Source organism: Periophthalmus magnuspinnatus, chromosome 24 (assembly GCF_009829125.3).
Source record: "Periophthalmus magnuspinnatus isolate fPerMag1 chromosome 24, fPerMag1.2.pri, whole genome shotgun sequence".
Lineage (NCBI taxonomy): Eukaryota > Metazoa > Chordata > Actinopteri > Gobiiformes > Gobiidae > Periophthalmus > Periophthalmus magnuspinnatus.
The window spans coordinates 7,275,099-7,298,010 of record NC_047149.1 but is presented as its reverse complement, the minus strand read 5'-3'; the positions used below and the strand labels follow the sequence as shown (position 1 = coordinate 7,298,010).

Below are 22,912 nucleotides of genomic sequence, written 5' to 3'. Positions count from 1 at the left end.
ACTACAGCAACTACTACTACAACACCAACAACAACTGCTACTACTACTGCTACAACTATAACAATAACAAAAAGTACTACTACAAGTGCTACAACTACTTCTACACTTACAACTACAACAACTACTACTACTACTACTACAACTACAACAATTATAAATACAACTACAAGTACTATAACTGCTTCAACACTTACTACAACAAACAACAACTACTACTACAACAACTATAACAATAACAAAAAGTACTACTACAAGTACTACAACTACTACTACACTTACTACAACAACTACTACTGCTACTAGAACAACAATAAGTACTACTACAAGTACTACAACTACTACTACACTTACTACAACAACAACTACTACAACTACAACAATTATAAATACAACTACAAGTACTATAACTGCTTCAACACTTACTACAGCAACTACTACTACAACAAACAACAACAACTACTACAACTATAACAATAACAAAAAGTACTACTACAAGTGCTACAACTACTTCTACACTTACTACAACTACAACAACAACTACTGCTACTACAGCTACAACAATTATAAATATTACTACAAGTACTACTACTACTACACTTACTACAACTACAGCAACAACTACTGCAATTACTACTACAACTACACCTACTGCTACAACTATTACAACTACTACTATATCTACTACAGCAACTACTACACCTACTACAACTACTACAATTACTACAACAACTAATACTACAGCTGCTACAACTAAAACAACAATAAATACTACTACTACTACACTTACTACAACTACTACAATTACTACAACAACTACTACACCTACTACAACTACAAAGATTGCTATTTTTAACTACTAAATTTTAAGCCAGAGTTAAAAAACATGTACACAAATAGAATTACTACTACAACTACTACTAAAACTACTACTACTACTACTACAGCTGGCTAAGCAGTCACTCGACTTACAACTACACCTACTAGGACTACTACTACAACAACTACACCTACTTCATCTACTACAACTACTACTATTACTACAACAACTACCACATCAACATATTACAGCAGATATATTAAGTCAAAGTTAAAAATATTTGCAGTAGGAGTACAAGATCATAAGAAATAGTACAACTAAAGCTGCATCTACCATTCGTTTTATGTCCAGTGAGTCACAGAATATCAGAGAAATGAGGCAAAAAGTGAAATATTTGAATCCAGTACCTCTCAAAACTGTCCAAAACTCCAAATTCAAGTCAAAAATGAACTCCCCTAGAGTTATTTTTTCCAGTACATTTCACCAGGCATGTTACTCCTAATGTTTTCATAATTCATAGTTCCAATCCGACTAAATATTTCATAGACTCATTGAATATAAGGTTTTGACTTTATGAAGTTGAGAGTTTTTTTTTGTCGTGTTGAAAGTGAAACTGAGTCCTGTTTTAGGATTCTCTCATAAAAACGCAATGTCGGATCAGAGACGCTCAAAAGACTACACTCCTCCATCAACCGAGCGCTTTGATCAGCCGACTATTGTTCTACATGAAGACAACGGTTTTCCCTCTGTATCCCAAATTTTCCGGTCAATGAAGCCTGGCCAAAAATGCAGAGTCTGGAAAGATAAATTAGCAACAAACAGATAGAGACAGAAACAAAATGGTGGAAGACTCTATAAACAAGTGGACTAAGTGAGTGTGACGTCAACCACAACGTTTGGTTCCAGTCAAATGAAGCTCATCGAGGCTAGAGCAGTTATAGAGGCCAATTTGGCGCAGAGTTGCATATTTGGAATTCTGACCGCGAGTATCATAGCAACCAAAGAGCCAATCTGGAGCAAGATGGTTAAAGGTAACAGCTCTTTTCACCCGCACTGCTGGTTTAGCAGGGAACGGGCGCTTAGCAATGCTGTCAATAAAACCAATCAAATGCTAGCAAGAGTGACCTCTATCTTGAGTTACGGACACAATAGCGAAATAAAAACACAGGATCATGTAGCGCGGGTTAATACGAACATTTTAAGATCAAAATGACAAAGCTCACTGCAAAAATTATAGAGAGGGGCAACAGTTTTCTAATGTAAAGTGAATTGGAGCCAGAATCGATGGAGCCGGAAGTGCGCCCATGATCAATTCCTATTTGGAACGCGGCAGCTAGCAGGTTAGCCATGTCCATTTATATGTACAGTCAGTGTGGAAGATGGTAGCATGGTAGCAAGAACTGTGGTGGAGTTAAATGATGCACGCTGATTGTGCTGTGAAAACGCTCTGAAGGGAGAGTAACTTAGCACAGAGAGCAGAGGAAGGGCAGACTCAGAGCGTTAGAAACAAAAGTGAAACTTATAAAACATATTAATACGTTTGCGGCATTTTCAAAACAATAAGAGATAACATGATCTGAATATTTTGCATGCGATTTTTTATTTAAGAAGGGGTATTAATACAGTTACATACATTTTTTTTTTTTTTTTTTAAGCAAAACTGGATACATTGGTGCCACAGAAGCAATTTAATAATGTGGCAACAAACTTTTATACACACACATGCATCTGTTTTCAATGTTTTATATGGACTTACAGTTGAAACCAGAAGTTTACATACCCTATATAAAAAGACACACGCTTTTTTATCACTGTCTGACATGAAATTAGACTAAATTTTTTATCTTTTAGGTCAGTTAGGATTACCAAATTTATTTCTATTCACTAAATGCCAGAATAATGAGAGAAGGACAATTTTTTTTACAATTTTTTGACAATTTTTCATCACTTCCTTCAAAGTCAGTTTACAAAGTTTACACACTTTTCATTAGTATTTGGCCGGCGAACTGTTTGGCGTTTTGAATACGTTTCCACAAGCTCCTCACAATAGTTGGCAGGAATTTTGGTCCATTTCTCCTGACAGAACTGGAGTAACTGAGCCAAGACAAAGACATGACATCATCAGCTGGGTTTTCCCAAATTGCTGAAAGGCAGCGTAATGTTACTGTGTGTAAACTTCTGACTTCTGAAAGGAATGAAAAATCCTTCTGTCATTATTTTGGCATTTCGCAAATAGAAATAATTTTGGTCGTAATAACTGACCTAAAACAGGAAAAGTTTAGCCTGATTTCATGTCAGACAGTGAGAAAAAAAAAGCATATGTGTCTTTTTATATACCGTATGTAACCTTCAACTGTATATACTTAATTGTTTTGTTCATTTTTCTGTTTGTTTTGTATTTTAAACGGGGCAGCCATGACAAAAAGTCTTTTCCGTAAAATATATAGATGGAAAAACATGATATATTACAGGCCCTACACTTCTGTCATCGTCCGTAGCCTTTCCGTACATTTAGCTAATTGCTTTAACCATTAATCAAAAGCTGAAATCCTTGTTAGATTCACGTGGGCACAACACCAAACCACATTGTCTATAATTGCATACATCTATTTTAATATCGACTCTCCGCTGTTTCATTTTCTCATTTCCAATTTACACCATCGGGGAGCACCATTCCCGCTTTGATTCGCTCCCCCCTCGAGCTACACGTTTCATCGGATTGGACATTATGTGCGGTGAATATAGCGCACCTCTCCTCTCTCACCTCCTGGGGGAGACACTTAAGAGAAAGTGGGTTAACCAGACGCAGACACGGCCAAGAGGGAGGACCGTAAAAACACCACCATAAGAGCATCAGTCAATATATGGCTTGTTGCTGTATTCACATGAGATACGCGGAGAATACGTGTGTTACAATATGTGAACCGCGGGGAGATACTTCATATATGGTTTGAAATTATGTTTTGTGTACACTGGCTTTGATATCGCATGTGTTTTGGAATAAATGTAAGTCCAATTAACTCCCAAATGACATTTCTTTATACAAAATGGCAGCAGAGTGTAAGAGGAGGGTAGTACTCAACTTTTCAAAGTACTTTTCTAGGAGCATACATTTACTCTTTGAACATTTCTGTTTCTTGCGTCGCTCTTACTTCAGTAGTACTTTCCCTAAATACGTTTTTTAGTCTTACTTGAGTGATTTTTTGGACTACTGCACTGTTATTTTAAAGCAATGTGAACCTTACTCGAGTACAATTTCAGGCGACTTTACCCGCCTCTGCCAAAATACTAAAAATGGCCGCTTGACAAGTGCAGAATGATATCGCTCTGAATTTTATACAGGGATATCAGTCCAGTTTCTACGCCCTCCATCGCATCTCCAGTCCGACAAAACGTGACTGTCCAATCAAAGGAGCTCATTGGTCACACATCACTTTCCAGCCAAAAGTAAAGTCTGTTAACTCGGCAAAAAGCTTGTAGGACTCCTGTTGACAGATTTTACTTTTGTCTGGACGACTGAGGGATTACACAAACATCTCACCTCCGATCAACAGTTTAGTACTTCGCTCACTGATTCTGCAAAAATACACAAGGTTTTTCAATCCCCTGTGATATTTTTTTCCCTTTCTTTTCTCCTCATAAACAGCAATATTTGTGTCGATACCGGTGAGCTATACACATCCCTGATTGGCTAATCCACCTGTCAATCACGCCAATCTGAACTCAGGGAGATTCACCGGTGTCCAGACTCACATCTTTGGAAAGTATTGAAGTGTAAGTAAGTGTTTATACTAGATCCCGGGCAATAGAAAATCTCAAAACGGGGAGGAGTTTCATGAGTTGTGATAAAACCAGTAAGTAAGATGTCCATAAAAACTGGAGAACCTGATTTTCAAACCTTAAAAGGACAACGTAAAATCTATAAAATTTATCCCCAGCTCTTGCAAACCCTTTGGCACATGGGTAGTATTCACATGCATGACTTTTTTCTTTTTAGAACAACTTTTTCGAATGGTGAAATTAAGCTGGACTGGAGGTTAGACTGGTCTCCTCACAACAACCTTGTTAAAACGAACACAGCTTTTTCAGTCTCCAGCTGCGAAAAAAATTAATACAAACAGATACAGACAGAGCACAGCGGTTTGATGTTGTTTACAATATAATCTGTCAATTAGGTGCATTAGCCCGGAGGATTAGCCCACAGGTCATGGCTTGGATGGGTTTTCAGGTGCATACAAAATACCCAAACTGTGCACAGAAACGTTGGAATTGAACCGTAGTATTACCTTCTAAAATAGCAGCTCTTGAGAGATAATCCTGGTCAGAGGACAGTTTGAAGACACTGTAGGTTCCAAGGCGAATGTGACTGTTTTGAGCATTGGGGCACCTTATAATTTTGTTTCCAAATCAGCTCAAAATGGTAGTGTTTTTCCACGTTCTAGGCTCTCAAAGCACTTTACATCAAGGAACCAATCATCCATTCACACACACATTCATACACCGGTGTACACAGACACTGGGGACGACGTGGATTAAGTGTCTTGCCCAAGGACGCAACAACAGCATTTATTTGTGGGAACTGGAATCACCGCCAAAGACAGCTCAACCAACGATGTTTATGTCAAGAGTGGGATTCGAACCGCTGACCTTCGGGAAAGTGGACAAATACCCTGAGCTACTGTCACCAACATATTGATTAGCGACTTTCCAGCTGATCTTGTGCCCCCTACTGGTGGTGTTTCACTGCACACAAGACCTGGAGACATATCCAGACATAAACATGATTTAAACTTAAGCTACACAACGGGAAATGAAAGACGGAACAATAACAGGCGGCTAAAACAGCACTTGTGATATAAGGAAACTAGAATACATCATATAACTGTATTATAACTGACTGCATAAAGATCGCGCAGCTAGCGGTTTGTTAGCATTCAGAGCATTCCAGCGCTACAGCACATAAAAGGCCAGTTTGAGGCTAATTGGCGGGATATTAAATGCATATCCAACGACTAGCCTAGCGTTTTACATTTCTCTGTGCTAGCAAGGGAGCCTGGGAGGATGTTGCTGCTGCCCACATTGTTAACACAACAGGCATGACCACAGCATTAGCTACAGCTGGGGGTTAGTGCTAGCAGTCCTGTGTATTACAAGTGTATGCTAGGATAGGGCTCGCATGATAAGAAGAGCTAATGTTTTATGCAGTAGCCCTTTATGGGAGATGCATTGCTGATAAATACTAGTACTCCAATTATTCTAAGCGCTATCTTTGTAGGAGTTAATTCCGGTACTTAAAACTGTAGCCATTTTTAAATAAACTGTTTCATTAAAAGACATGAGCGGCAACAAATAAAAAGCAGAATGTAACAATAATAAGCCATAAAAGAGGCTTATTCACCCCTCCACAGCTCAAAACTTATCGTATTACAACAAAAAAAAGCCAAAAATGTTTCCACTTTTACAAAGAAAAAGTACTCACGATAAATATTGAGGCTGAAACAATTTAGTTCCCACGTTCATATATTGAGCGATTAGTCGATAAACACTGTGTCCATAAAGTCGTGTTACAATTTAAACATTTTATTACAAAGGCAATTGATACGATAAATGAATTAGATTTGTTCTGTTGTACTCAGTGGTTATAAAACGTTTTAATGACATTGCGTTTTGTATTTCAGACATCTTGTTGATTGAAGAGGCGGCCTTTTGAGTGAACCGCTAAGAAATGTCTACCTTGACCTTTTGGCTGAATATGTGGCACCGCAACTGCAGGACCTTCAACCAATCATCGTGTTCCAGCTCCCCAACAACACTGGGGTCTGCGTGTTCGTGAGTTCCTCCATCACACATTTCCACACCGTTGGATCGGAAAGGACGGACCAATTCTGTGGCTACTACGTTTACCAGATATCACACCTATGGGTTTCTTTCTATGGGACTATGTTAAAGATACGGGACATTACTGAACTGAAGCAAAAGATACAGATGTGATTGAACCATTGACGAGTTTATGCTACAACGAACGTGACAAGAAATCTAGTGCTGTCTTGATGTGCTTCGTGTGACTAATGGAGCCCATATAGAGAAATTTACATAAACATTGGATCGCAGTGTGACTCTTAAGTGCTGAATGTTCGCAAGTTTTCTCCCCGACAAAACCCACAATGTCGGTGAAACGTTCTGCACCGACAAAGACGCCGACGAAGGTTTGAACTTTGAGAGAGTTTAAACGAGAGAGAAATGTGAGAAAATGTTAATGCCTGTGTGAGAAAAGTGTATAAAGTGTGTGGTGAGGGGTTTTACAGCAAAAAAACAAATGCGGATTTCGCCTGTTTGGGTTATTTTTAGAACGTAACCCCGCGATAAACGATGGACCACTGTACAACAAACCAAAACATAAATAATCATCATAAAATTAAATTGTAATGAGACTTTATGGACACTCTGTAGTAAGAGGTGGGTAAAGTAGCCAAAAATTATACTCAAGAAAGTGTAATGGTACTTCAAAATAATATTACTCAAGCAGAAGTACAAAGTAGAGTTCAAGAAATTACTCAAAAGTATTTAGGCAAGCCGCTACTTAACAAAGAGTAACTTAAAGAGTACCTGTCCGGACGTCGCATCTGATTTATGAGTGCTGATGGTGCAGACTGACAGCGTTGCTTTTGTGAGAGTGTGAAGTGAATGAATAATCCCAAAAAAATGACTTTGTGCATCTGGAAAAGCGGAAAATCACAGTAATGTAACCCTTATGTCCCGGTTTGAGGATGACACAAACACTGAGGTGGACATTTTGACCCTAAAAGCTGCCGTACTGGGACACATTTGACTTTGTTATGGAAAAAGCGTGTACTTCCCCTTTGATTCGAGTGCGATCTTCAAAGGACTCCTTCAAAGTCTACATACAAGACAGTACAGGGACAGCAGCGGCAAAAGGCTATTTTTATGCACCACGGCAACAATATGGATCTATAGGGGCCCCGACAACGAGACAGACAGGGGCCCGAGCGAGACGGGAGATAGAGAGGAAGAGGAGGGAGGGGGGAGGAAGGACGCTTGAAAGGCAGCCGAACGAGAGGGGGCCAACGCTGTGGAGATAAGAGAGGAGAGCCCACGAGAGCAGACTAAATGAAGAGATAGGAGGGAGAGGGAGAGAGGGAGGGACGGGGAGAAGGAGGGAGAGGGAGAGTGACGGTAAGGGGCAGGAAGAGGGAGAAAGAGAGAGAAAGAGAAGTGAAAAGGAGAGAGGAAGAGAGAGAAAGTGAGAGAAGTGAAAAGAGAGGGAGAAAGGAAGAGAGAGTGAGAGAAAGAGAGAGAGAAGTGACGAGAGAGGAAGAGAGAGAGAAAGGGAGAGAGGGAGGGTGAGGGGCAGCAAGAGGGAGAAAAAGAGTGAGAAAAAGAAGTGAAGACAGGGAGAGAGAGAAAGAGAGAGGGGTAGCAAGATAGAGAAAGAGAAGAAGTGAAGAGAAAAGGAGAGAGGACGAGAGAGAGTGAGAAAGAGATACGGGTAGCAAGAGAGAGAAAGAGAAGAAGTGAAGAGAAAAGGAGAGAGGACGAGAGAGTGAGAAAGACAGAGGGGTAGCAAGAGAGAGAAAGAGAAGAAGTGAAGAGAAAAGGAGAGAGGACGAGAGAGGGAGAGAGAGGAAGAGAGAGAGAGAGGGAGGGTGAGGAGCAGCAAGAGGGAGAAAAAGAGTGAGAAAGAGAAGTGAAGACAGAGAAAGAGAGGGGTAGCAAGAGAGAGAAAGAGAAGAAGTGAAGAGAAAAGGAGAGAGGACGAGAGAGAGTGAGAAAGAGAGAGAAGTAAAGAGAGAGGGAGAAAGAGCGAGGAGGAGCAAGGGGTAGAAAGAGAAAGAAAGACGTGAAGAGAAAGGGAGAGAGAGGAAGAGAAAGAGAGAGGGGGAGCAAGAAGGAAAAAGAGAGAGAGGAGTGAAGTGAGAGGAAGAGAGAGGGAGTGAGAAAGAGAGAAGAGGAGGGGCAGCAAGAGGTAGAAATAGAGAGAAGTGAAGAGACAGAGAGCGAAAGAGAAAAAGAGAAGGTGAGGGGCAGCAAGAGGGAGAAAGAGAGAGGGGTGAAGTGAGAGGGAGAGAGAGGAAGAAAGAGGAAGTGAGAAAGGGAGAGGGATAGCAAGCGGGAGAAAAAGAGAAGTGAAGAGATAGAGAGAGGGGGAGGGGTAGTAAGAGGAAGAAAGAGAGGGAGATAGAGAGAGAGGGTTAGGGCAGCAGTGAGGGGGAGAAAGAAGCAATATAGATGGGTAGAAAAACAGTGAGGCGAGAGAGAGACAGAGGAAGGGAGAAAAAGAAAAAGTGAGGAAAAAGAGCAGGAAGTGAGAGAACGGGAAAGTAAGAGAGAAAGTGATAATAGAGATAAAGAGACACACAGGGCAGGGAGCAGATGGAGGGGAGGTGACTCAGGGAGAGGGAAGGTGAATGAGTGTGGGAGAGAGACAGAAGTGGCAAGAACAAAATAGAGGACAAATAGAGAGGGGGGAGGAAAAGCAGAATAGTGAGAAGAGAGGGACAGAAAGAGAGGAGAGATGGGAGGGGTAGAGAGACAGTGATTCTCAAACTGAGGCACGCGGCTGCTTCTGGTGTAACATGCAGCTCTTAAGTTTGTTTAAGTTGAAGTCTTTTATTTCTGTTTCCTATGGGTTAAGTCCAAGATTAGAACTAGTCGAGGTATTCTGTACTATTGACACCGATGACATCAACATTTCCTGGGGTTGTGATGCTAACTGTAAGCACTGCTCTGTCTGAGGCTTTGTTACTCAAGTTAGACTTTAATTGGAGCTTTATTTTAACACAATTTGACCAAGAACTGACTTAGCTGGAACTACAACAGGTGAGCTGATTTGTGCTGTTAAACAAGACACAAACATACAACGTCACAAGCTAGCTAGCATTAGCCAACAGTTTTTCAGTCAGTCACTTTCACCTTTTTGTTGAAAATCACCTCATCACCTCAACAGCCCCACAAACGCTCAAATTCATCACAGACTCCATTTTGTATTGTCTCTTGAGTTTTCAGACTATCGTAAAACTTATTTTTTGTCAGCGTTCGCTAATGTGTGTGTTGCGTCACCATGGAAACTGCTGAACACTCCGCGATAGAAACACATGCAGTTTAACAATGCTTTATTCATTCACTTTACGTATGAGAGATTTCCATTTTAAATTCCATAAACGTGGCTTTACCTTGTCCCCAGAAATTAGATAAATATGTTCAAATCAAATGCAGCAATTGTAATACTGATTTATTCTTAATCACAAAATCATTGGACATTGTTTATGTTATAATTTGGTGTTTTGGTGAGTCTCATTTGCGTTGCCAGTTCCTATGTTCATGTTGTGGTTTAGAATGTAATGTACCCTGACAAGATGGCACGGCAAGTCCTATCCAACTACGTAAAAAAAACAAAAATAAATCTGCCATTTCTGCAAAACATCTCTGAATCTCTAGGTGATTGTCAAGGAACCCAAATGCATTCTGGGATATAAATAGTCTGCGATGTACCTCTAGGCTTCCCTCACATACTCTCCCTCTACACTAACAAGACTGAAAACAAGTCCTACATCCACCGCACTACAAAATGTACTTCAAAATCCTTCAACTCTCAAGAACATACGGTGAAATCCACTCCAGATTTCGACCCCGATGCAACTATTACGTCAATAAATACGCCTTATATGTCGACACGGAATGGGTCAAACGCATAAAGTATTTGTAAAGCACGTTACGATGGTTGAGTTTTCATTCACTGCACTGTAGTAAACAATGTATGGGAAAGGTCAGTGAAGCGTCTTGTCCAGTAACTGTTACGGAACTATGAAACTAGAAACTCATTTGTTCAGGTATCGATACTAAAAAAGTCACATTCACAGGACAGAAATGAACCTGAACGATCTTGAGCTGTATCAGAACAAGTATAAGACCACGCAGACTAGTATACACCCATGGACCACTACGAACCTACTGGACGACTGAGGGATTACACAGATATAAGGAAAACAAAGTACTACCATTTAATGTTGAAAATGGCATTCAATTGTTTTTTATTATGATTGTGGTATCGGAATCGGTATCGAGTATCAAGTATCAAGTCTGCAATACAGGACGTGCTTCACTGTACTTTACTACAATCATTTATTCATTTAATCATTATAGCCGTGGAATTGCCATTGTCTACTAAACTAAATTTAAAAGGTTCTTGATGACATCACAAGGTGGAACAGAGCATTTTGAGCTTTGACAATGTGGACAGACTGATAATAAAGGTTTACTCAAACATGTGCGAATGAAACAACTCCAGGTAAGCTCACAAGCATCAATTTTGCGTAATTTAGGAGCTTTAATCTTAAAACGTTCCATAAATTTCAAGATGAATTATTTTCCAACCAAGCACAGGAACTTCACTTGAAAAGTAAAAGTAAAAGTCAAAGAAAAGAACTAATTATCTCGAAGGAAAAAACAAAACAAAAACAAAACAACAAATTGGAGAGTACCCAGCCGAGGGTCTCAGTGGGGGAGTCTCTCTTTTGGGGCTATGACCACAAACCTGCTGCTAGTGTTCGCCTGCTGCCAATAAGCATTAAGTGAAATTGCACTGTCCGTATCACAGCCAAAGGAGTCTCACTTAGTTTGTGCTGTGGTGGCACAAACACAGCGCTCTGGCATAGACTTGTACTGTGAGGCCAGTCCTGGAGTTTATTTAATTACACTGAGACGCTAATTACGGAGGAGCTAAACGTCTCTAGGGCTGGGGACTGTTGAAAGGTAGAAAGGTATCAGTAGAGTGTAGAGGGAAGAGTTGAGGAACTAGAGAAAAAGTATTGTTTAAGTACCAGTACAGAATAATATGTTTTGTTTAAAGGGGAGTATTACATTTCTATGGGGGATTAACTGCTAACATGTAACATATTTAGATCACCATGTTACTTTTTTTTTAAATGTTGCAAAAAACAACATATTAACATGTTTTATCAGGTCCACTTTGAGTCTTCCCTCTCTTTGCTCTCTGCGCTAAGTCACTCCCCCTTCAGAGCACTATCACAACACAATCAGTGTGCATCCCGCTAATGAAGATACAGCACATCTCATTGGGTTTGAGAAGTTGTAGTAAGATAAGCCTTTATTTGTCCTACAATGGAGAACGGCAGTGTTGCAACACACAGTTTAACAACGAGCGAGAGCAGTGAGGGGAGGTAAAATATGCAGATTTTCAGTCCACAGGTCTTGAAAATTTCCTGCGCTTAAAAAATCTAAAGTTTATGATGTAAAATTCAGAAGGCCCCAAATTATAGATGATATATGAATTCATGAGTTATGCCTCTGTGCTTTGTTCTTGAGGGTTTGTAAGGCGTTTGTATGCCACTCATAGGAACATGGCTTCATCTGACCAAAGTGCTTCACATAAAAAAGTCTACAAATCTTTGACACAATCATTGACCTGGCTACGAACCATGGACTTTATAAAGAAGTGGACTAAGTGAGTGTGATGTCACCCACAGCGTTCAAGCTCCAGTCAAATGAAGCTCATCGACGCTAGTAGTTATAGGAGTATCATAGCAACCAAAAAGCCAATCCGGAGCGAGGCTAATAACGCCCCTTTCTCCCCACTTTGCTAATTTGGCAGGAAGTGGGCGCTTAGGAACACTGTCAATTAAACCTGTTGCTAATGCTAGCGGGAATGACCTCAGGGAAAGAAGCTGCCTGATTTACCACTTATTACATCAGGATCATGTAGAGCGGGTTAATACGAACATATTAAGACAAGGCTCAGTGCAGCACTTACAGAGAAACAGTTTTTCAATGTAAAGTGAATTGGAGCCAGAGTCGATGGAGCCGGAAGCGTGTCCATGATCTCTTTCTATTAGAAAAGCGGCGGTTAGCAAGTTAGCTACATCCATTTATATATACAGTTTATGCTATGAACTTATGAATGCTTCACACTGTTTTCCTAAGGCATCCTCAAGAACACTGAAGCAAATGACCAAAAAAACAAATACTCATAGACCAGCCATTTGTACGGTCACAGGAACCAAGGTGTTAATTAACATGATAATACATTCATTAAAAAAACAAACTGCTTCTTATCATCCTTACCAGACCAGTGTCCCGTGGAGGCTCCAGAGCGGTCGGTGCAGGTGTTGCTCACAGGCAGGAACACGGTCTCCCAACCCCCGGGCGCGTACCTCCAGTTGTGGGACTCCAGGATGAGGGTGCGCTGGGTGCCATAGGCGATCATGAAGCAGTAGACGACGTGGTGGAGCTGGCAGCCGTACCCACAGCCTTTGTTGATGTTACACACCAGCTTGCGAGCCTTGCTGCAGTCCGGAGGGTTCTGTGTGAGAGAAAAACAGAAAGAATTTGAGTTTTTGTTTTGGTGTTGACCTGTTTTGAAAAAAAATATAGGGATTAGATGATTTTGCAAGTCCTGTGTTTTTGAGCAATTTTAGAAATGATTTGATTGCATTGGAAGCTGGATCTACAAATAGATCTAAAACAAGACTGAGATGGGCTCAAACTAGGTCTAACCAGGACCACATCAAGACTAAAACTGGTCTAACGTTGGACTAAACCAAGTAAAAAAAATAAAAATAAATCATACCATTAAATATTATAGGAACTTTGGGTTTGACATACCAAAAAGGTTTCAAACATAAATAAGCAAACTCATTTTTTTTTTATTTAATCATTTTAGACCGATAAATGTGCAAAATATAAAATAATCCAATCATTTGAATACAGTCTAAAAAGAGAATTAACTTCAAGCCAACCAACCACAACCCAGCATGAGTCAACAACAGCTTTCACTTTCAATTCTAAAAAAACACTGGACACGTTGGCCAAGATGTTCATGATATGATTTGGTGTTCTGGTTCTCAAGACGATTATCCAGTCAGAAAACAGAATGACCCTCTCGTGAGTCTCTCATTTGGGCTGCCAGTTGCAATACTGAAACTCTGATCTGAATCATCACTATCTAAAGTCCAGCACCTGCAGCCAACCATCCATCAGTGCTAGTGCAGCCTGTGCAGCTCATGACCTGTCCATAAACTGAGAATGAGAAAAACTTGTTTGTGTCTCTATCTGCAGGTTAAGGCTCTGGACACACAGGTTCAGTTCTGATTGTTATTACTTTTTTTTTTTTTTAAACAGTAACATGGCAGGCTACGTACAGGTCATTTAAGACAGAACTAGTTTTAGATTAGCACTAGCAAGAAATCAAAAACAAGAACACTTTCAAATGGTAAACGGTCACATTTTTATACAGCGCTTTTCCACCTTCAAGGCACTCAAAGCACTTTATATCAAGGAACCACTCACCCATTCACACACACATTCATACATCAGCGTCTTGCCCAAGGACACAACGTCAGTCTTCATCTATGGAAGCTAGAATCGCACTGACAACCTCTGGGTCAATGGATCTGACCGCTCAACCGATGATGTTTACGTTGAGAGCGGAATTCGAATTGCCAACCTTCACATCAGTGGACGAACTCCTTCACACACACACACACAGAAAAATACTATTCCCTTCTTTGTCATTACGTCACGGTCCAGTGCTGTAAATATGTACCGCTTCCCACTGTTAGAGCTCAGGCAAGAGACAATCCTATTACCTTAATGTTTCCTAAGACCCACCGCTCCGCTTTAATGCTACTTTTATTCGCGACCTGTCTCCGAGTATTTCAGCCTTTCCAATACACTTATGGCTAATGCATTGTTAGCATCTTTTCACGGTGCACTTTGGCACTGACAAAAATAGCTAACATAAAAATCCTCCAAGCTAACTTTCTTTGTCTTTTTCGTATCAGTCGTTTTGGCTTTGGGCTCTCCTTTCCGCTCGTTATTTCTCACTCAAAACACCGTCGTTGTAATTCCTTCTTTCAGTGCTAGTGCCATCTTGCCCTCCTCCCTCATCTCATAAATTAGCTTCAATGCCACCGCCGTGCGTAGCAAAGAATAGCAAATAGGTTAGCGAGTTAGCGAGCGATTTTTATTTTGGTGTGAGAAGGTGAAAATTAAAAAAAAACAGGGGAGAGGGAAAGGGAGCGTGTTTGTGTGTGGACGAATTCCAAAAGCAGTGATTAGAAGGTGGCGGGGTGCTTTGCAGATACGGGTAAAAACAATAATATTTTTTTTAAAGAGAATTAGGGACTAAATCAGCCATAAACCAAAACTAAACCAGGATTAAAAACGCCATACCAGATTTTCCCCATAAATTTCAGCAAAAGTTGTCATATAAAGCCTATTCTTGCCCGTAAAGACTGTCAAGAAGTGCACGTTAGCATGCTAGTTGTTGTTAGCTTTATCGTGACAAAAAACAACAACTTTTAAACGCGCTTTTAGACTCCTTGCCCTTTACTCGCAATATTGAATTCTTCCCTCATCTCAATGCCATCACCGAGCAGAGTTTCGCCATCACGCTAACAACAACTAGCATGCTAACATGCACTTACTGACTCTTTTAATGGACAAGAACAGGCTTTATATGACAACTCTTACCAAGATACATGGGGAAAATCTGGTACGGTGCATTGAATCCTGGTTTCATTTTGGTTTATTGCGGATTTAGTCCCTAATTCTTTTTTTTTATGTTTTTTTTTATGTTATTGTTTTTATCCATTTGCAAAGGACTCCGCCACCTTACTTCCTGATTTGTGGAAGATATACATACACACTAAAATTGGTCTAAACTATATAAACAAGTATCAAACCAGAATATGGACTAAACCAGGTCAAAAACACACCCAAAACAGGATAAACCACTCTTATACTATGGTGCCAAAGGGTGAAAATAAATAGAAGCACGCTAGAATGTGATTGGCTCTCACGGTGAAGCCCTTCTAAACAGTGAGTAGATGCTGGTGGAGTACTTTTGTGGATAGAAGGCAGCAGATGTGGAGGGCTCAGGGTAATCAGGACACAGGACACCCACTGGAGCTGCAGAGAGCCGGGGTAAAACGAGGAGAGAGCAACCGAGGTTATGGACAAGTACGGACAGTGATGGAGAGAATACTCTGAAATGGATTTAGTCACAGTTCTGTATTCTAAATAATACTTGAGAATACTTTCAGTTAACTTATATTTAAGTGCAACATCGTGGCATATACCAGACAAAAGTTTTTCATTTTGTTTCCTCTTTATTTCTATGATTTACATTGTTGATTCTCACTGAAAATATCAAAACTATAAGTAAAAACATAAAAACAGTAGCATTTACTCTTTAGCTTTGAACACTATTTTGAACACAATTTGCACTTTTTTATGTATCTGAAAATATAGAAAGAAGTAAACAAAGAAAAAAAATGTAAATGATACCCTTTGCTTTGATCACAACTTTGCACTATTAAAATTTCTTGACCCAGACAAGGCACAACGGTGAAGTGAAAAACAATTCAGGAGAGTGGCTACTTTAAGCTTTTTAACATAGAATATAAGATATATATATAAAAAAACAATCCTTACCCCATAATTCCATATATCGTGCTTATATATGAGATCTTCTGTATGCATATGAAACGTACAAAGTAAAAAACTAAAACTGTGGCCTGTTATGAATTTGTTTATCACCAATTGGTCCATGCCCTGTCACATGATCTATACTCCACCTGCGGCCATATTGGATCTAGTCACTAATCTAAACAAACAGTCCTAAACTTCCCCGACAGCTGTGGCCCGGGGATTTATACAACAACAAATGACATCGTAAAAAAGCACAGCTGCATTTCAAAACACTGATTAGCGTTTGTGATTAGCATACAGGTCAAACATAACAGGCTCTAACTAATCTTCCGACGCCTAAAACATTGTTTGTAGGTCTCTGAAACTTTCTGTGTGTACGGTTGGCTAATGGTGCTGTACTGAATATTAATTCCATTTTTCGGTTATTTGGAGCCCTTAGCGATTAAATCGTTTTATTTAGTTTTAAGTCTGTGTAAAGTCAAAGCCCCTGTACAACAATGCATTAGTTATCACTGAATCAAGTGTACTGCAAATGGGCACTGCACTGCGATGAAGAGTACTTTAAAGTGAAGAGCTTTATAGTTATGAGTTTAAAGGGCCCATTTTTACGCTATTTTCGTACCTGTTATAATATTGTTTCCATTTTGCTTCATTCACACATGTTTAACACGCAAACCCTACAGACTGTGTTCTTCTCTCAAACAGAAAACACTCTGTTCCACCTTGTGATGTCACATGGTAATACAGGAAGTGCTCCGCTGTGTTTTTCGATTCAATTTTATTTATATACTGTGTAGCACATTTAAAAACAACTTCAGCTGTCCAAAGTGCGATTCAGAAGAAAAGAGCAATAAAACACTAAGATATCCTGTCTAGCTAGTATATGTAACTATCATACACCTTCACTAGGATTATTTGGATAATTTCAGCCCCAGAAACTGCCAAACTCTACTGAACTAAACGTAAAAGGTTGCTGCATGACATCACAAGGTGGAACAGAGCATTTTGAGCTTTGGAGATGTAGACAGACTGATAATAATGGGTGTGAATGAAACAAAACAACTCCAGGTAGACTGTAAATATAAATGGACGTAGCTACACTGCTAGCCGCCGCGTTCCAAATACCAAGGGAGTGCGTTTGGCTCCATCAACTCTGGCACCAATTCACTTCACATTAAAAAATTGTCCGTCCTCTCTCTGTAACAGCTGCAGTGAACCTTGTCATTTTGGTCTTCAAATGTTCGTATTAACCCGCTCTACGTGTCCTGGGTTTTTTATTTCGCTATTGTGTCCGTAAATCAAGATAACACGAATCAGGCGACTTCTTTCCCCGAGGTCACTCCCGCTTGTGTTAGCAACAGGTTTGATTGACAGCGTTGCTAAGTGCCCACTCTCTGCTAAACCAGCGGTGTTGGTGGTTAAATTCAACAGCCTTGCTCTGGATTGGCTCTTTGGTTGCTATGATACTCACGATCGGAATTCCAAAGACGAAACTCAGCTCCAAATTCGCCTCTCTAACCGCTAGAGCCCTGTTGAGCTTCATTTGACTGGAGCTGAATGTTATGGGTTATGTAACAATCACTCAGGCCACTTCTTTATACGGTCTATGCTAACAACGGTCTATGCTAACAACGTTCTAACAAGGCTTAAAGCTCACAAGAGTCGATTTTGCGTAATATAAGCAAAAATCACAAAAGATGAACTTAGCAAGCCCTAACAATTCTTTTACCAGCGTATACCTCTTAAAAAGTGTATATATATTCTATGAGCGCAACAAACCCGGGTAATTACCACTAGCACAGCAGCACACGGATGAAAAGCAGAGAGTGGCGGGCTCTTGTTTGAGTAAATGTCTCCTTGGCTGCCATCTTTGTCTTGATAATTAATTTGAACGCGACGCATTTCAAACTGTATAGCTCTCATTATGGGTGACTGTCGCTGCAGGGCGGGCTTTTGAAGTGAAACCTGCAAATGACAAAGCTGATGTATGCAGAATAAAACAATCTTTATGAATATAAGACGGGGAATTGCGGTAACCTAGTTTTTGATATTGTTGGTGGCAAGCACGGCAGGATTAAAACGGATCTAAACTTTGTCTAAATTACGGATCAAACCAGGTCAAAACAGGACTGAACTGAGACTGAACTAGGACTCAAATGAGGAATAAATCAAATAAAACGGTTTGGTTTGGTCCTGGTTTCAGCCCAGTTTAGAACTTAGGTAGACTTGGTCCTGTTCTAGTCCTGGTTTTGGTTCCTTGGTTTGATTCCCACTTACGTTCCAATGCACCCCAGATATAAACGTTAAACTAAGCCAGTAATAAACTCCATCCATGAGTTTCAGAATGATTATGAAATTAGGGCTGTTGCTATAGCGATTATAGCTTCTGCATGGAAAAAAAAAAAATCTTCAAAATGTTGCAGGTAATAGAAAGCTGAAACCCATGAGTATCATGTCTGAATCTGGTCTAAACTATAACTCAACCAGGACTAAACCAGGTCTAAATCAGGACTAAACCAGGTCTAAATCAGGACTAAACCAGGTCTAAACCAGGACTAAACCACGACTAAACTAGGACTAAACCAGGACTAAACTGTGATTAAAACACTTAGAAAATATGACTAAACGTCGTCAAAACTAGGCCTAAGCCAAGACTACACCATGCCAAACCCAAGGCTAAAACGGAGCTGTAAACTGTGACTTAATGATTTAATTGGAAATAAACACGTTCTAACCAGGACTAATCCAGTTTAAACCAGGACTAAACCACTTCTTAATTATCACAGGACAACACCATAATAACACAAAGTCCAAACCAGCAGGACTAAACCAGGTCATAACTTGGATCTACCTGGACTTAACCAGTTCTAACCAGGATTAAACCAGGACTGCACCAGAATTAAACAGAATTTGGAGGCTACTAAGCTTATCTTAAATCAAATGTACTTAAAATGTACTTTTCAGAGCTTTTAACCATGCTACACTTGTTTTCTTCACATTTACCCTCTGAAGTTGTATTTGGAGTGATTCGTGCATGTTTGAGTCATCTTTAATGGCTTATTTTCAAGACGCCATATTGCAGATCAATCCTCATTTTCACCTCCACTGGGACACGCCCACTGCTCTATATTTACTTTGTTCTCGAATTTTATTTGGGTGACACATGTAGGATTTGGCAGCGCTGCCTAGTCATTTTGGTACAAATGAAAAAAAAATCTGTTACTCGATAGTGTGATCTCCAGCTATTCACAAGACTGTAGTGACAACATTTACAGTTGCTCTCATTGGGCAAGTCAATGGTTTTGTTTCTTTTATTAAGTCGTTTTAGAGGAATATTGGGATTTAAAACGTGCAAATTATACCATAATGATCCACGAGTGTCATATTAAAACTATATTCCAAACACAAGTGCCATATGTCTTCTTTCTTTTCTTAGCATTTCAAAACTTCCCTAAACGTACCTGCAAGAAACATTTAGCATAACATTCATTAGTATTCAGCAACTGCCTCTTATAATAACATTGGTTCTTATAGTGGAATTATCCCCAAGATAATTCTGCACTACACTTTGGGAGAAAATACAGTTAATGTTGCACACAGCGCCCTCTACAAGTCAATACACGTGTACATCCTGATACGATTTCTCATGTGAACGCACTGTATGGAATAATTACTGCCATGGCAACCACAGTAAAATCGATATTGCAGCTAGGAATTGTTACGAAGCAGGGCATAGGTTGAAAATGACATTTGTCTCCTGTATTTTGAAATGAAAGCTCAATTTTCTCGCCATTGACCCAATTTTTATAATAATACGTGATCTATGTGGCCTGACGTTGGTTGAGGTCATGTGACAAAGTAGGTCTAATTGTGCTACAAATGCCAGGTGATTGTGAAAGAAGGATACATTTTCATGCTCTAATTTCGCTCAACCAATTAACTCATGAGAAGTCTATAAAGAGGCACTTTCCCTTCACTACAGCAGCAGAACAACAGCCTCCTCAGCCTCTCCATTTCTTCTTCACTATAACCACTGTCTAGGTCCCGGAAGAAATGTATTGATACTTTGCAGTGATGTGACGCTGGGGTGTTCTTCATGTAGGTTTACGGCGGCACGTTCAACAGTTACCATGGAGACGCAGCGCACACTTTAGCAAACGCTGTCAAAAAAGTTTCAAGATCTGTCTGAAAACTCAAGAAAAGACACAAAATGGATTTCAACAACACATTTTCAGGAGCCTGTGATCAATACGAGTGTTCGATTTAGGTGTTTGCAGCATAAAAGGTGAGAGTGACGGTGTGTAAAACTGGTAGACGCTAGCTAGTTTGCGAACGGTATTTGAAAGGGACTTGTTTAAGAGTACAAAATCACCTCTCCTGTTGTAGTTCGAGCTCAGTCAGATTGTGTTAAAACAAAGCTCAAACTAAAGTCTAACATGAATAACAGAGCTTCAGACAGAGCTGTGCATATAGTTAGCATCACACCCCGAGGGAATCACATCAGCTGCAAAGTATCAATAATTATTCTTTGCTCCTTGATTTTCCAGGATATATCCAAGTCTCTCATTGTTGACATACTGTGAGGAGAAAGTTTTTACCAATTGACACAACAACAGTATAAATCTGGATGAGGTTTGAATAAGTTACCCTCTCGTTACTGGGCAAAAACATAACTCACTGCAGACTATGACATGCCTTTAATTGCAAACAGCCTTTAGCCATTGTGTTTAATTCATCTTGACTAAATTCAACAACTGACCTTTAGAAATACTTTGAGAATTAAGGGTCTTGCCCATGAACTTGAGTGAGTATTGAACCGGCAACCTTCAGGTGAGTGGACAAGCGCACAACACACTGTGCCATTGCCTAAAGTAAAGTTTGAATGAGCTCCCCTCTGGATGGCGGGTAAAACTTAACCCACTGCGCTTTCCATCCAACCATTTGAAAATGTGGTGGCCTGCTGCTCCCAGCATGCATTGTTCTTAATTCTCCTTCATTATTAAACCCAGTCTGAGACCCCCACGCTCACAATTAGGGCCGACTGATGCGCACATTTGTTACTTTGAGATGGAATTTGGCTTTTTAATGATCTGCCAATCAACTTGCACGGATATAATTTTATATTTTGAGCTTCATTTACAAGCAGGATGAAAAACAAAAGAGTGTCGTAGACGGGTGATGGATCTCTGCTATCATTAACAGAAGAACGACTGGGACGTGGCGCTAATGAACTAAACACACGCACTTTGGAACAGGGCTCGTACTCATCCATGCACGCTCCGAGTTTACAGAGCAGGGAGGTTTGTATTGTGAAGAGTTTGACAGAGTGTAGACAGATGGAGCAGATGCAATGAGGGACTTTGTTAAACCAGAAACAAAATTGAAAAAGAGGCAGAAGTTCCAGCGTGTGTGGTGTCTGAGATGAGAATTAAAATCAGAGGGGACTCAGCCTTCTTTATGAAAAAAAACAAAACTGTCTATCAAATCACACACCACATTTGTACGAGGCTAAGGTGGGCCTAGTGAGGACACAATGAGTTTCCACTACAACCACTGCTGTCCCGCTGTAGACCTGATTATCCTAGCGGTCTACCATCCAAGTACTCACCAGGCCGGGCTTTACTTCGGCCACATAACCAGAATTTTAGAACGGCCGATATAGAATAGTACCCTGGTGTGTTTATGTCATGTAAACAGCAAAGACGACACCATGGACACTGCTAACATGGCTAATACTCACTGTAAAGACACTCTAGATATAAACTTTCAACTAAACCATGGGATTCAGGATGATACAAAAAGTACCATGGACCATTGCCATAGCGATTAACAATTTAAAACAAGACCTTATAACTTCTGAATGGAAAAAAAGTCCTCAAAATGGAAGCTGAAACCCATGAATAGCATGTCTGAATCTGGTCTAAACTAGATATAAACTAGATCTAAACCAGAACTAAACCAGGTCTAAACCAGGACTAAACCAGTACTAAACCAGGACTAAACCGAGACTATACCAGAATTAAACCAGGACTTAACCAGGACTAAACCAGGTCTTAAAGAGAACTAAATCAGGACTAAACCAAGTCTAAACCAGGTTCAAATTTGGCCTAAACCAGGACTAACCCAGGACTAACCCAGGGCTAAACCAGGACTAAACCAGGACTAAACCAGGTCTTAACCAGATCCAAACCAGGACTAAACCAGGACTAAACCAGGTCTAAACCAGGTCTTAACCAGATCTAAACCAGGACTAAACCAGGACTAAACCAGGACTAAACCAGGTCTAAACCAGGTCTAGATCAGGTCTAAACCAGGTCTAGATCAGGTCTAAACCAGGTCTAGATCAGGTCTAAACCAGGTCTAGATCAGGTCTAAACCAGGTCTAGATCAGGTCTAAACCAGGTCTAGATCAGGTCTAAACCAGGTCTAGATCAGGTCTAAACTGTGTAAATTGTAAATTGTTAATCTTCAGTCTGGACTTCTTCCAGCTCAGCAGTCGATGGTGGACGAGCACTCGGCCGCTGCCCCCGGTGGACACTCCCGTCTCACATCTCTGTTTATAGCCTATATAAATCTTCCCTTTCAACATAGACCCAAACGTACCATAGCTTTTGACTGCTATTTCAT

General features: G+C 40.2%; 1 protein-coding gene across 1 annotated transcript in view; it reads right to left on the bottom strand.

Annotated features, from left to right (window-relative positions):
* Positions 1–22,912, bottom strand: part of fut8b (fucosyltransferase 8b (alpha (1,6) fucosyltransferase)) — a 234,379-nt gene that overhangs the window by 29,051 nt on the left and 182,416 nt on the right. Inside the window, exon 8 of the mRNA XM_033990801.2 lies at positions 12,917–13,154. Coding sequence (XP_033846692.1) covers positions 12,917–13,154 — 238 coding nt within the window. The remainder of the gene's footprint in view (positions 1–12,916; positions 13,155–22,912) is intronic.